Source organism: Zingiber officinale, chromosome 2A (assembly GCF_018446385.1).
Source record: "Zingiber officinale cultivar Zhangliang chromosome 2A, Zo_v1.1, whole genome shotgun sequence".
In the NCBI taxonomy this organism is placed as follows: domain Eukaryota; kingdom Viridiplantae; phylum Streptophyta; class Magnoliopsida; order Zingiberales; family Zingiberaceae; genus Zingiber; species Zingiber officinale.
Window position 1 is genome coordinate 152,766,429 of NC_055988.1, and position 15,373 is coordinate 152,781,801.

General features: G+C 38.9%; 2 protein-coding genes across 2 annotated transcripts; one reads left to right on the plus strand and one right to left on the minus strand.

The window, feature by feature from the left end:
• The first annotated feature begins 232 nt into the window (after nucleotides 1-232).
• Nucleotides 233-5,607, plus strand: LOC122042774. The gene is made up of 5 exons (XM_042603078.1): nucleotides 233-1,231; nucleotides 1,356-2,053; nucleotides 2,148-2,237; nucleotides 4,456-5,190; nucleotides 5,361-5,607. The coding sequence occupies exons 1-5, from the start codon at nucleotides 1,132-1,134 to the stop codon at nucleotides 5,433-5,435; spliced, it is 1,698 nt and encodes a 565-aa protein (XP_042459012.1). The 5' UTR covers nucleotides 233-1,131; the 3' UTR covers nucleotides 5,436-5,607.
• A 158-nt stretch (nucleotides 5,608-5,765) lies between these two features.
• On the minus strand, nucleotides 5,766-7,300 carry LOC122042775 (F-box protein At1g10780-like). Its single transcript, XM_042603079.1, has 2 exons — nucleotides 6,571-7,300; nucleotides 5,766-6,489 (listed from the first exon to the last, which is right to left on the minus strand). Exons 1-2 carry the CDS (start codon nucleotides 7,100-7,102, stop codon nucleotides 6,218-6,220), a joined length of 804 nt encoding a protein of 267 aa, XP_042459013.1. The 5' UTR covers nucleotides 7,103-7,300; the 3' UTR covers nucleotides 5,766-6,217.
• Between the last annotated feature and the right edge of the window lie 8,073 nt (nucleotides 7,301-15,373).

A 15,373-nucleotide genomic window follows, 5' to 3' on the forward strand; every position in this document is an offset into this window, starting at 1 on the left:
CGAAAAGAGAGTTTAAAATGGAAATTATTCCTTTAAATTAGCTAAAATGTGTCCATAAATAAAACAAAATAATATTTAAAATTTAAAATTTTAAGACCGAGACAATCTTTCGCCACCACCACACACGGATCGAGTGATATTTATTTCCGGATAAATATTTGTTTTTTAAATTAATTGATTTTTGGTATTATTTCATAATTAAATAAAAATAAGAAACCACAAAAAGCAACAAGCCAAGAAGGAGAGCGAGTTAGTTGCATCCTTAGCCATCTCCCTCTCATCGTCATCATCGATCGTAGGTTTTTCCCAGTCGAGACCGCAACGATTACAGCGAGCAATCTGACCACGCCACAGGATTCTCAGACCCAGCGGCTTCCGATTCCTCGATTAGAGAGGTCCAAATCGATCTTCTCGCCCCCGCAGTGACTCTTTGAATCGCTCGCAACTACCTTTTGTCCGATCGAAACCGGATTCCAGTTAGCAGGAATCTATCTCGCTTGGGCTCGGAGACTCGGGAGGCCAATCTTCGCCGTCTTTCTGCTTGTTATTAATTTTTTAATGGGCGGAATTAGGGTTTGAAGTTTGAAGGTCGTCGTGGTTTTTCTCAGGTGCTTTGAGGTGAGGGTGGGATATTTTCCCTCTTTCGTTTCCTCGCCCTCGGTTTCTCCTTGTTAGGGCTTGCTGTGCCCGATTGGGAGCACTGTTGTTTTGGGGGAGTATTGGGGTCGTTCTGCTAAAGAATTGAGGTAGTTTTGTGGTTGCATCTTTGCTTCGTTTCAAATCCGAGTGCCCTCCCATGGGTGTCTGATGCCGTGAAATGCATGCATAAAGGTTGACGCTTAACCATCTGAGCAAAAATAGGTTTTTCCCACTCCCCTGACAGTTTAGCTGTCTTGCTAGACAAAGCCCTTTCAATTTTATGGTGCAAACTTAGAGCCTGTGGTGGATGCACGACTCGAGAGTGGCTCTTCATTTAGGAAACTTCACACTTCCTCTGGGCAAGGTAGTGGGATGGGCTTCTGTTGTTGATGTGTTTTGTTTAGGAAGTAAAATTGGATGAGTAAGTTGGTTCAAAATTGGATGTAGAGGTAGAGGATCTTAACTGTATATTGATAATGGTCTGTGTGGAAAATGGAGCAAGGTGAGCCAGCGTTGGTTCCGCAGTGGTACAAGGTTGCAAACGGGAGTGCATCAACCAATGGCCTGCGAACCAGTTCATCCAAACGTTTTGGTACCCCAACTATTTCACACTAGATTCGTTAACCTTTAGTTATTGTTGTTATGGAACGTGTGTTTTAATATGTTCATGAATATAATTGTTGCTAATGCAATGTTTGTTTGTTTGTTTTCCTTAGATGAAAATGGTGTGGGACTTAGCCCAAGGAATAGATTACTAGACGACCAAGAGAGGAATCTGCGCCGGAGCTTGAGCTCGAATGGTTGTGTAGTTCGTGAGAAAGGTAATTCTGGCAGATCTCAGGCTTACAGTAGTTTCAGGAGATCTCGGGATAGGAACCAGGATAAGGATTTTGATTTCCGTGACAGAGAAAACAAGTTGCATTCGCTTGACAATGAATTTGAATATCATGATTCAGCAATAGGAGTTAGGTCTGAAGAACATGCCTTAAGGCGGTCTCAATCTTTTGTAGCAGGAAGGCAAGTTGAGTCTTGGCCAAAAAAGCTTGGAAGTAGTGGAAATAACAATTCTCCATCTAGGGGAAGTACTATTGGAAGTATCGGCAAAACCTCATTTGACAAAGAGTTCCCATCTCTTCGAGTTGAAGGAAAGCAAGGCTTCTCAGATGCAGTTGTTGTGTCACCTCTTGGTCTTAGAACTGCTGTTCAGAGTCTTCCTACTGGCTCTCCTGTCATAATTGGAACTTCAGCCCTGGCACAAGTACCAGTCAAAGTTGAAACTGATGGAAGTATAAACTCACCTGTTCTACAGGCTTCTACAGTCAATCATGCATCTACACCAGGAAGCAGTATGCCAGGATTAAACATGGCAGAGGCATTGACTCAAGCACCATCTCAAGTTAGTGAAACTCCACAGGTAATTCATTGAAAGGAATTATTACCACATGTTTCTTTAACACTAAGAGTCTAAGACAACATTTTCATCAAACTAATCTTTCATTTATTTGCAGTTGCTCATAAACTCTCAAAGGATTGAGGAACTCACTCTTCGGAAATGCAAGCAGCTGATACCCATGACACCTTCATTGCCTAAAGCCTTGGTATGATAACCTCCTTGATTCTTGGCAAGTTGATTTTTTTCCCAATCATTTATATAAAAAATAGTTACTTCCTTCCCTGATTCTCTATTGCTCAAATCTTCTTATGAGAAGAAATTTTTGTAAGGACAAGGTTCTTGATGCACTGCACTTTTACTCCATAAATTACATGAGAAAAGTCATGTATCATCATAGTTGGTATTACTTTCTCATACTAGACAACTAGTATCATGCAAAATAAGTTATTGTTTGAATAAGATAAGTAGGGTGTGTGGTAAAGCTGAATAAATGTGTTTCTTAACTTTTAAAAAGTCAGTTCTGTGTGATTTAGTGTGCATATTAGCAGCACCTGTAACATGCTGTCTGTATCTTTTACCATAATGGGATGTCTTTTAGTAAAAAGTGAAGATGATTGTTTGCTTCCTATACAAGTAGAGAGAATAAAATGGAAAACTATCTACGATTTTGTATAAATTCCTGCAACTCAGTTCTAGTTGGGTGCAATATATCTATGTTCTATTCATTCTTCCCCCATTTTGATTATGATTTTTTGTGTTAATTTCTATCTCAGTTGTTGATCTTCCTCTTCTTATCCTGTTTGTCAACAGTTAGTGAGGGTATAAATTCCAATTTTCCTACTCCTGAACTTACAATAGATAAAGAAACCCAAAATTTCATTATGCTCAATGCTTTAGATAATGGATTCAGTTACAATATCTATGATAACCAATATAAGAATGGCATGTATTTAATTTGACTCCATGATTCTGAAAATTTTACTACGTCTTAAATGCATCTTATAAAAAAACTTGACCAAGTTAAATGGTTTGTTTATGCTTCCTGTTCATGCAAAAAAATCAGTTTAAAATATTTATGATACATTAGAGGAGCTCCATGTAGCAGGTCAACCCCCCCCCCCCAAATGCTTGTGTCTGTCTAGGTGCTTGCACAACTGTTTATTCAACTCTGCTTTTTCTTTAAATTTGGCCTGATCATTGGTTAACAAAAGCTTCATCCATTTGCAAAGAATAGCTTTATAATTCATTAATCAGGAGACTGAGATCTAGTATTAAAGACTGAGATTTAGTATTAAGTCGATTTATCATTCTCGTAACTTAGTCTGGTTGGATAATCCAGAAAAGTATAGTTTAACTATTTGATGAAAAATGTTTTTTTAGGAAACTTTGGCTGTCACGATGTCTACACATTAGATTGCATGTATAGTTAAAAGGATTGAGCCTATTTGAGTGCAAGACACAAATGGTAGAGGAGACCAAAGGAAATATTAGTTGTTGGAATAACAACTATGAAAACGACAAGTCGGCGTTGTGAAAAAATATACTACAACAACAATCAAGTCTTATCCCACTAGATGAAGTTGACTATATGTATCATTTTACACCATTAAGCTCTATCCACTAAGTGAAAAATATAAGTATGTAAATTTATTTGTCTTAACAACTCAAGTTTTTGTGATAAGTCATTAAACAATTAACTTTAACATGATATGAGAGCAGGGGTCCAGCTTTAAATCCTACCCATGTTAAAAAAAAATCAACAATATATATATGGGTTTGTACCAATCAGGGAAAGTATATCCACTCACATATGATATGAGACTTGAGAGTATTACACTCACACATGTGGAAGGGTATTAAAGGGCATGAAGGGAGAGTGAAATCCATACATACAGAGCATGTTAAGAATATAAATATATAAATTGGTCTTTTTTGTAGACCTCAAAGTTTTAGGATAAGTAGTTAGCCAATCAACTTTATATCTTGCATAAAGCTCAGTAGAGTGAGAAGATTCATCCCTGCTATTTGTTGCTTGTCGTTACCACTTTTTCTCTACTGCATACTGTAGGTTGCAACCATTTCTAAACATGTACTGTAACTATAAGCCTGAAATGCTGTCCTTTTAAGTGCCCCATTGGTTCCACTTATTATAGACATTTAGGAGAGAGATTTGCGACTTCGCAACTATCGGCCTAATTAACATGATCTACAAATCGTCCACGTCTGGATTTTTATTTGTTTATACACAAGCAATTTAATGGATAAAAACATTGTGTTCCACGTCTTCAAGCTTGACTATTTGAGTTGAGTGATTTTCAAGCTCAAAATGAGTTCCACCTTTCATAGATCTCAATAGTTCAAAAGGATGTTTCACTGTTCATGTTTTTATTCTTCGTTTGTTCACAATATTTTGTTGCTCTCAGAATGGCGGCAACCTGTCAGATAAGGCAAAATCTAAAGTTGCAAGAGGTGGGGATTTTACTTCTCTTACCAAGGCTGGCCAACTGTTGCACGTGAACCAAACTATTCGGTCGCCAACTAATTCTGATGTTGCAAAGACATCTTCAGTGGGGAATTTTCAGGTTCTTAACCGAGAGAAGAATGGCATCACCTCCGTTGCTAAAGATGGTCAAGGTCTAAGCAAGATTGTGAACCCCGTTGGTCCCATCTTGTCTTCTGCATTTCTTCCTTCAAAGGTCTCAACTGACCAGAATGTTAACATCGACAAGAATACAGGGGATAGAAAAATCCTTTCTCAAGCTCAAAATAGGAATGCCTTCTTCAATTTGCTAAGGAAGAAATCTTCAAATAATTCAAGTACTATCTCAGTGCCAAGCTCACTCGAACCAACACTGAGTGCAGAAAAGTCAAATGGAGAGCAACAGCACAACACCTTCCCTGTTAATATGATGAAAAATAACCTTCCATCAGTATCTGCTGGTTTTGATGGACCAACAGATATTGGAAGTATGAATCTAGATTTTTGTGCTTCAGATCAATCTGAGAGATCTTTTGCTGATGACAATGTAGAAACTAATCTCAACTCAGACAATGTTGTCGATCCTGAGGAGGAAGCCTTCTTACGGTCCCTTGGATGGGACAAAAATGGCTGGGAGGAAGCTCTGACTGCGGAGGAGATTGATGACTTTCTTAAGAAGGTAAAGTTCTTCAGAGTATTTTGTTCATTGCTTTGGCCTCCTATGATCCCTGGTTAACTAGTTAAACTGTCGATTCTGAAATCACTGCCTTTGTCCCTCAGCATTATTCCTTTTTCTTTCTTTCTTTTTGTATGTTTCACACATGTTGCTTGGCTTCATTCTTTTCCCAGTATGAGAAGCAGAGACCACTGAAGATTGTGCCCGAGTATATAGACGGAAGCAACTCGTCTGGTGCTGAAACTTGAAGATCGAGACCAAGCATATTTTGGTTCAATATCGAATGCTGTTAGTGAGCTAATTCCTTTTTTTTTTTTTTTTTCCTGAAGTGTTTTCTCATTGATATTTATGGGAACTTGAGATACGAGTTGTGAAAAATATAGAATGCTGAAAAGAAAAAATCAATGAGTTTTGTTTTCCTGGTCTTTAGCTGCCAAAATGAATTTGAAATGCTGAATAAGATCAAACTTCGTCCCTGGGTTATGGCTCGCTATCGAGTTATGACCAGGGAGAAAGCTCCGACTGGAAGTAATGATAAGTTTTTTTTTAAAATATTCTGCTAGTCCAAATCTCAAACCACATGCGAAGGATTAATAATCTTGCAGACATTAGAACTGATAGAGAGCTGCATGGTATAGTTTACACAGGCACGGTAGATAATTGTAAGTCAATCTGGACGATCGTGCAGTACAAGTTCCTGATATTGCCAATGTCTTCAAAGAAATCATCAACCTTCTCATCACTGACCATCTGCGAGATTCTGATCAATATCCTCCGCAGCTTCACGCAATGCTACAGCCAATATTCGAGTGTGTTCGCCTTCTCCTTCAAATGCAGCGGCGAGCTCACTGCGACGATCAGCTCCTCGAGAGAGGAAGAAATCATGAACTCTAGCTCCAACTGCCATGTCAAAAGTAAGTTCTTCATAAACTCTAGCTCCAACTGCCATATCAAAAATAAGAAATTCTAAACAAGGATCATCAATGAATTACCAAAATACGAGCAGAACTCAAAACTCACATCTTCTGGACTAATACCATGCTGAAATGCTGCGAAGAACGCACCGTGGATGTCCTCCAACTTGTAGTTTCCTGTGGTTGCTGAAGAATTCTTCCAATTGAATCGCTGGAAAAGTTTCTGGTTCAAGGAAATCGCCAGAATATTCAATGTTAATGACCAAGTGCTCCACCTCAATTGCATTTCGCAGAAGAGTCCTTATCTCACTCCAATACCAATGTTGACCTTCGATCGACAAATACTCCAGCTCCGGTAGCTTCCCCACATCCACCATCGTCACATTACCTAACGAACACTTGAAATCATTCAACTTGAATTTGAGCTTAATGGATAGGAAAGTTGTGATTTTGGTGTTGTGGAATTCACCTTCACTGTTTGCGATGGAAAGCCTCTTTAACCGGTGATTATGGCCGACTCGAATCCGGTAAAATCCTTGGATATCAAGGTCTTGAAGCCTCGGCGAGTTCAGATTTAGGGAACAATGCACTGTAAAATAGAGGTCCAACTTGCATCTCTCCAATCGCTCCAGTTCAATCGAGATCGCGCCTTCCGAACAGCATCTAATTAGGATCAAGTCAGTGAGATGGGGGCAAGCACGCATCACGTCGGCCAAATGTTCGCTGAGAACAATGCCGCCGACCAGCTCCAATCTGCGCAATCTCCCGTAGGCGGGCAAACCCCAATTGGGAGAAGAAATCAGGGAGGGATGCCAGAGCTTGAGAGACTCTAACCCTTTGGCGAGGCTGACGCAGTCGAGCCCGCCGTCGAAGAAGTTCACGTGGAGATCGAGGGAGCGGAGGGATCGGTCGCAGAGGGCGAGGCAGGAGGCGAGGCTAAGGCCGAAAAAGGGACAGTGGATGACGAGATCCTCGAGGGAGGAGGCGGCGGCGGAAACCATGCGTAAGATGTCGGCGTCGACAGTCCTTGCAAGGCATTGCTGAGGAAGTGGAGGGAAGGGATGAAAGCGGTGGCCTCTCGCCAGCGCCGGGAGACAAAGGAGCAAGCGGCGACGTCTCGGGTGTCGCTCAGCCTGGAGAGGATCCGGCGCAGCATGTCGTCCATCGTCGTCCTCTCATCGGGAAAACGGCGACCTTTCTTCCTCGTCATTTCCAGGGACACAGGTAAGGGAAAATTTGCATGCAGTCCCATTGGCAAACACAACTTTGCATGTACTCTTCATTGGAATTTTTTTCTCTTTTTACTCCCTAGTCTAATATACTTACCTAATTGTCCATAATATTTTAAGCATAAAAAGTTTAAAAATGAGTATAAATCCTCTTAAATTCAGTACATTAAACTAGAATCTAATATATTTTCTCAATTGGATAAAAAATATACTAGATTTTTTTTCAAATAGTACTGAATTTAGGAAAAATTATATTAAATAGGAAAAAAATCGTACTCAATTTAATAAAAAATATACTTGATTCTAGTTTAAAATATTGAATTTAATAGAAATTATATTCATTTTTAGACTATTTATATCTAAAAATATGAAGGACAATTTTAATAGAAAATATGCTCGAATATACTAGATTTTTTTAAAATGATATTCAATTGGATAGAAAATATACTAGATTTTATTTAAATGATACTTAATTGGATAGAAAATATACTAGATTTTCTTTTTACATGGTGCTTAATTTAGGAGGAATTATATTAAATAGGAAAAAAATATGCCCAATTTAATAGAAAATATACTCGATTCTAATATAAAGTGCTGAATTTAAGAGGAATTATACTCATTTTTGGACCTTTTGTACCTAAAAAATTTGAGGGGCAATTTGGTCACAATATTTGCATGAGGGAGTTGAAGCAAATAAAATTTTGCATGCAGGGAGTGGAAACAAAGTTTTTTATGAGTGGGGATTGCATGCAAAATTCAAGTTGTGATTGGAGATTTTTCTCTACTTTACGTGCTTTTTTTCCTTTAATTTGATGTTTTTTCGAATTTTGTGGGTCTTGTTTAGAATTTCAGGGTTTAGAGTAAAATTGCATTGCCACCGATTTTACTCTCTGCATCGACATTCGATGCAATCAATTTTAAAATATAATTAACATTAAAAAAATAAAAAAAAGTTTTTCCATTTTTTCAAATGCCAACGCTCTAACCACACCGACCCATAACCAAGGAAAAGACTGACCCGTCCCGGCCCATCATTTAGGCGGGGTCGGATCATATTTAAATGAACGGTTCCTAAGCCTACTAACTCTGATTCGCGTGGTCCCAATCTTCTGTTTTGATATATAAATCATTGTTGGATATTATTCGTCTAAGAAAAAACATGGGTATATTGATTTTTGATATTGAGATCTAACAGTTAGGTCTGGTTAATCATTACGATGATGAGTTGACTTTAATTGGTAGACCTCGATATGGTGATGTGGACCTTGTCTCATTTATACTCTCGATATTCTCTTTCGGTTATCGAAGTACCCCTTCAGGTAAGAGACATACCTTTCTTGGTATCGTCGCTACTGACCTTTCTTGGTGAAGGCTAAGTCTTCTTTCCTTAAGATGATATTGCTCCGCCTAGGTGCTTATGGTTTATTGGCAATCGTCTCCCAAGATACAACGACTTACGTTTCTAAATAGGAGCACTCTAAATTTCGAGCCCTATCAAACTTTCGAAGTCTTGAAACTCTTAAGAGAGGAGAGAGAGAATAGAACCCAAGAAAAAAAATCACAACTTGAGAATTGAGTGATTTGAGTGGAAGGAATGAGATTTGTTTTATAGGAATGAAGGGTTACTCAGCTCTCAAGAGGTGAAAGATTTCTTCCAAGAGATGGAAGGATATGAGATGTGTCTTTTCCCTTAAACCTTTTCATTAAACTTTTTCATTATAATTAATTTAATTGATTAATGTGATTAACTATTTACTTCATCTATTGTAAATATTAATTAATTAATTAATATCACAATGATTAATCTTTTAATCAATCAATAAATTAATCAATGAAATTAATTATAATTTTATACCCCTCAATAGTTCCACATACTCGAATTAGCGTTCATCCATGAATCCAACTTGTATACGAATCAAATTTTCGTCCGATCATACCGGAGCAATCCTTCATTAAACATTAATTTCTCATTCACTCGATAAATTGGTTTACAACGGTCTACTCACAAAATAGTCGTCTTATCCCTAATGGTCATCAAATCAATTTTCCAACAATCCCCCACACGAATGGAAATTATGGATAAGTTTCAAATCTCAAACAAGAGTTTCATCGGAAAACTATTACATCAGGAAAGGTAGCTTGTGACTTTGAACCTTCCGTAGTGGAATACGATCATATTTACTTAGCTGCCCAATGAACTATATCTTGAATGGCTCAGCCGTTGGTGTAATCCAAGATAATCATATCCACACAATAGCCCCTAGGCTTTTACTAGTTCTCTATTGTGCCCGTTTTGGTCATGGGCAAAGCTTGAGATTCATAAGTGTTTCATTAAAGCAGTCTATCTTCACACTTATATAGATGATCTCCTATTAAGAGTATCATGCAATACCCTATTATACCCTTTATGGTATAATATAGGAATCATTAAGAACTTTTGTTCATCCTTTACTTATTTCATATGTTGCACCTTTTGTCTCCAGGAATGAGTTGGAGTAATTACTCCTAGATGCCTCGAATCTTGTAGCTTACTTATCCCTTTTAAACCATGATCTTAGGATCTCTAGTCAACATGGTTGGGTTACCACTACTCGATTTAAATGTTGAGTTTTAGGCTCATTCCCCTAGACATGCAGTATAATTGATCTCTTGGTAGGCCTAGCGGATCTGCACAATTCTCTATATTTAATATAGATTTTACCATTAGAGATCTACTGCTTTAATGGTATTAAGTTATTTCAAAACTTACCATTTTATACTAGTGACCTTCTCATAATTTTTTAGATACTATAATGTATCATATATATTGGCACTGTGGTTAACCCCCACATTAGAAGGTTCGTGACCTTTCAATGTCTTATAGAGATTTTTCATTTCTATCTCACTGAGGCTTGTGGTTTACCGAGAGGATAAATTTCCCTATAATTTTTAGGATAAACCCAAAATTTATCAACATAGCTTTTATCGTCTCCTTAATGTTTAAGCCATGATTGTTGAATTGAGGTGAATGTGATATAGTCAATTATCGGAATGTTGTTCTTCCTTGAGTAACATTCCTTGAGGAATATCCTGTCGTTAATCGCCATGGATGATCTTGCTTAATTGATTTTTCCAACCACATTTCTACTATTTATAAAACACTTCAAGGGCCTCAATCTTACTTAAAAGCAAGTCTCCATAATTCCAATCTTCTGATTTCACCGAGTTAAAACTACGGTTGTCTAATCAGGATGATGATCATGATTACACTTGTTGTAAAAAAAGTGCTCAATCTAGTATGCATCACTTGGTCTTCCAATTTCACTGAGCTAGAGCTATGATCGTCTACTTGCAGTATTGACCAGGATTGACTCAAGAGGTATACATCCCTTGGTCTTCCAATCTTATCGAGCCAAACTTGTGGTCATCTGATCGGAGTGCTGACCAAGATTGTATTTACTCTTCGAGAGACACTCGACTCAAGAAGTATACATCGCCTGGTCTTCCAATCTTATCAAGCCAAAGTTGTGGTCATCTGATTGGAGTGCTGACTAGGATTGCATTACTTTTCGAGAGATACTCGACTCGAGAAGTATACTTCCCTTGGTCTTCCAATCTTATCGAGCCAAACTTGTGGTCATTTGATCAGAGTGCTAACCAAGATTGTATTTACTCTTCGAGAGACACTCACTTAAGAAGTATACATCGCTTGGTATTCCAATCTTATCGAGCCAAAGTTGCGGTTGTCTGATTAGAGTGCTGACTAGGATTGTATTACTTTTCGAGAGATACTCGATTTAAGAAGTATACTTCCCTTGGTCTTCTAATCTTATCGATCCAAAGTTGTGGTCGTCTGATTAGAGTATTGACTAAGATTGTATTACTCTTCAAGAGACACTTGATTCAAGAAGTATACATCCCTTTGTCTTCCAATCTTATTGAGCCAAAGCTGTGGTTGTCTGATTGGAGTGTTGACCAAGATTGTTACTCTTTGAGAGATACTCGACTCAAGAAGTATACATCTTTTTGTCTTCTAATCTTATCGAGCCAAAGTTGCGGTCGTCTGATTGGAGTGCTGCCTAAGATTTGAATTACTCTTCGAGAGATACTCGACTCAAGAAGTATACATTTCTTGGTCTTCCAATCTTATCGAGTCATAGTTGTAGTCCTTTGATTGAAGTGCTGACTATGATTGTATTTATTCTTCGTGAGACACTTGACTTCATTCTTAGTCACTTGCAACACATGTAATGCAATCCTTCTAACTCATCTATTTTGACCTCAACTTAGGTCTTATTGAGTTAGACTCAATTCTAGCTTTTTTCTAAGTGGGCTTGATCTTCTATCTGAAGACTCATTAGCCCTCTTTTTGGATAGTTTAAACTCACTATCCTCAACTTTGTGACTCTAGTCAAATGACCCTCACAAAGCCTTGACCATCACTGTTATATTATACCCATGGTATAATTTTGTTGCCCATCCTTTTAAGACATGGTTCTCACATAGGAAAATTCTATTATTTCTTGCGAGTAATTCTCCCATCGCTTGAGGTTCACTTTTAGATGTGCTAGGACATCTTTTGATAGTAACCTTAAAAGATACATTTTGTTCAAGTAATACAGTGTCTTTTACTGTCATTGCTTGAAGACAATTACGGAGAATTTCTCCAAATGTTTTTCTCCGGTAGGAGTGGGACCCATAATCGCCAATATCGTCTTAATATTATTCATCTAAGAAAAAATATGGGTATATTGATCTTCGGTATTGAGATCCAATAGTTGGGCCCGGTTAGTCATCTCGACGATGAGTCAATGACTCTAACCGGTGGAGCTCGGTATGACGATGTGGACCTTGTCCCATTTATACTCTCGACATCTCCTTTCAGTTATCGAAGTACCCCTTCGGGTAAGAGACATACATTTATTGGTATCGTCGCTACTGACATAATCTTGTCGGTCATCGAATCATCCCTTCGGATATCGACACTACCCCTTTGGGTAAACTCATCCCTAAGGATAAGAGTATTAAGCTCGAGGTGAAGGCTAGATGTTCTTGTTGGGACCGATATGCCCGCTAGAGTGGGGGTGAATAGTATTTCGTCGTGCTCCTTGCGTCATTTGCTTCGTCTTGATGATGATATGCAGCGGAAATAAAATACAAGACTTACATAATGCTAACAAGTAGATTTACTTGGTATCCACCTCAAGATGAGGTGATTAATCCAAGGATCCACACACGACACGCTATCTCCACTATGAACAACTCATTCTCGGTCGCAGCCAGAGGCGGAGAAGTCTCGTACAAACTCACACACAACACAAACACAAATACAAGAAGAAACCCTAAGAATACAAGTGAATACCCTTTCTTCTTGCTACTTGTTGTTGCTTCTTGAACCTTGAAAATGTTCCTCAAGTGCCTTCAAGAACTGGCGTGAGTGCTGGAGAAATCGCCGTGAGAATCGTTGTTAACTCGCTGGAAAAGATCACAAAGATCTGCAGAGAAAACGCTCCGCAACGGCTATATCTTGTGCTCCCAATTGATTGAAATCAACCCCAATCGATTGCCACGTCAGCTCTGCACAATCCCAGCCGTCCATCACCTGCATCCTGCACAACGGTCGAATCTCAATCGATCAGCTAATCGATTGGGACAATCTAAACCGATCGGTGGATCGATTCAGAAGCTTTCTGTGTTCTCGCGATCGCGCGAGAACTCCCAGCTCCAATCGATCGGGCAATCGATTGGGAATCTCTGATCGATTAGTCGATCGATTGGGAAGGCTTCTGTGCTCGCGATTTATGCTCCCAATCGATCGACCAATCGATTGGGTCATTCCTTCCTTCGCAGCACACTCCAATCGATCGGCTGATCGATTGGGACCCTGTTCAATCGATCACCCGATCGACTGAACACTCTGAACTTGACTTAAACTCAAGTCCAAAGTCTCAAACCCAACTTTTGGTCAACCTTGACCTGTTGGGTCTCCATGCCTAGCATTTGGTCACACCCGACCAACCTCGAACTAGTCTTTTAGCCTCCTCTATCGGCCTTGCGTCCCTCAGATATCTCCTCATCCTTCACGCCTTGCCTTCAAAAGCTTCCTTCGGCCTCATCCTAGTTGTCGGGTCTTCCTTGCCAAGTCATATAAGGACTTACCTTGCCAAGACCACATGCTTGGACTTTCCAATTGTCTGGCTCCTCACCAGGACTTTCTCCTTTGCCAAGATTACACTTGGACTTTCCAATTGCCTGACTCCTCACCAAGACTTTCTCTTTTGCCAATATCACACTTGGACTTTCCAACTGTTTGGCTCCTCAGCAGGACTTTCTCCTTTGCCAAGATCACACTTGGACTTTCCAACTATCTGACTCCTCACCAGGACTTTCTCCTGCCTAGCTCCTCACTAGGACTTTCCAAATGCCTAACATCCAATTAAGATTTTCCTAGTTAAGTCTTCTGTCAACCTTGACCTACTTGACTTGTATTCTCATCAACCTGGTCAACCCTTTGACCATATCCATAGTTGGACGATTGCTCCAACAACCTCTTTATATTGTCAAACATCAAAACTCAAATCTTGACTCAAGCTTGACTCAACTTAAGCTTAGTCAAACTGGTCAAACTTGACCTAGGAAAATTGCCCCAACAATTTCTCCCTTTTTGATGTTTGACAATACCTCTAAGTTAGGCTAAATCTCATGGCCTTAACGTCTTCTTTATACTAAGGTTGAATCCTATAGTCTTAATCTCTTCTTTATCACAAGGTTAAATCTCATAGCCTTAACATCTTCTTTATCACAAGGCTAAATCCCATAGCCTTAACCCTTTCATGACAAGGCATGAATGAAGATTTCCTTTATTCTCTCCCTTTCCTAGAGGACAAACTCCCCCGTTTGGGATGAAGGCCTAACTTAACCTTCCATTCTCCCCCTTTGTCACACATCAAAAACTGAAAACAAACTCTTTTCCATTGTCGCCAAAGCTCCCCCTTGAGCTCTACTTCACTTCACAATGCTCATCCTAGAGCATGCATCAACTTCCCAATGAAACTCCCATTCATTGTATTCAATGTTCCCCCTTGAGCAGTAATCTTCTTCTCAATGCTCATACAAGAGCATTTTTCACTTTACCAATGAAGGTTCGATCCTCTTCATTAATCCAATGTTCCCCCTTGAGCAGTAACCTACTCCACAATGCTCATCCGAGAGCATTTATCATCCTAGCAATGAAGATAACCAATCTTCCATTGTTCCCCAATACTCGACCCTGAATATTTTCCATTACGAAGGTTTAACCCCCTTCCAAGGTCCTTGAAGATAAATTTTCATGCATTCAAGGAGTAACTCCCCCTAAAAACATGGTCAAACTTCTGTCATTGTACCAACAATAACTTTGGAGTTCCTAAACAGTTAGGAAAATCAAAACTTGAAGTTTTAAGGTTCAAAATTCAATAATGAAACTAAACGCCAACCTAAACTTCACCTAAGTCTACCTTAACCAATCCATATTTGTTTTCATCATGAAAACTCTCCCTAAATGTACATAAGTGTATTCCAAAGGGTTAGGAATAGTTAATGACCCTTGAAAATCAAAACTTGAAGTTTTGAGATTCAAAAATTTGAAATTGAAACTAAACCTCCATCCTAAACTTCACTTTGATTTATCTTAACCAATCCATACCTATTTTCATCAAGAAAACTCCCCCTAAATGTATACAAATATATTCCAAGGGATTTGGAATGGTTATTGTAACTTGAAGTGACTTAATGTGCTGAAATCAGATTTTTCCAACCATAATCAGACTTCCTAATCGATTAAAGTTGAGACTCAATCAATTGAAGCTACTTCAATCGATCCATTGATCGATTCTGCAAGGTACTGCTCGCAGAAATTCCCTTTGAATCGATCGGCTGATCGATCCAGCCTGGGTCAATCGATTGGTTGATCGATCCACTGATTCTCTGTTGACGAGAATTGGCTTTCCAATCGATCGACTGATCGATTAAAACTATCCCAATCGATCGGTTGATCGATTGAGTTTCTGATTTATCTGAAATTTA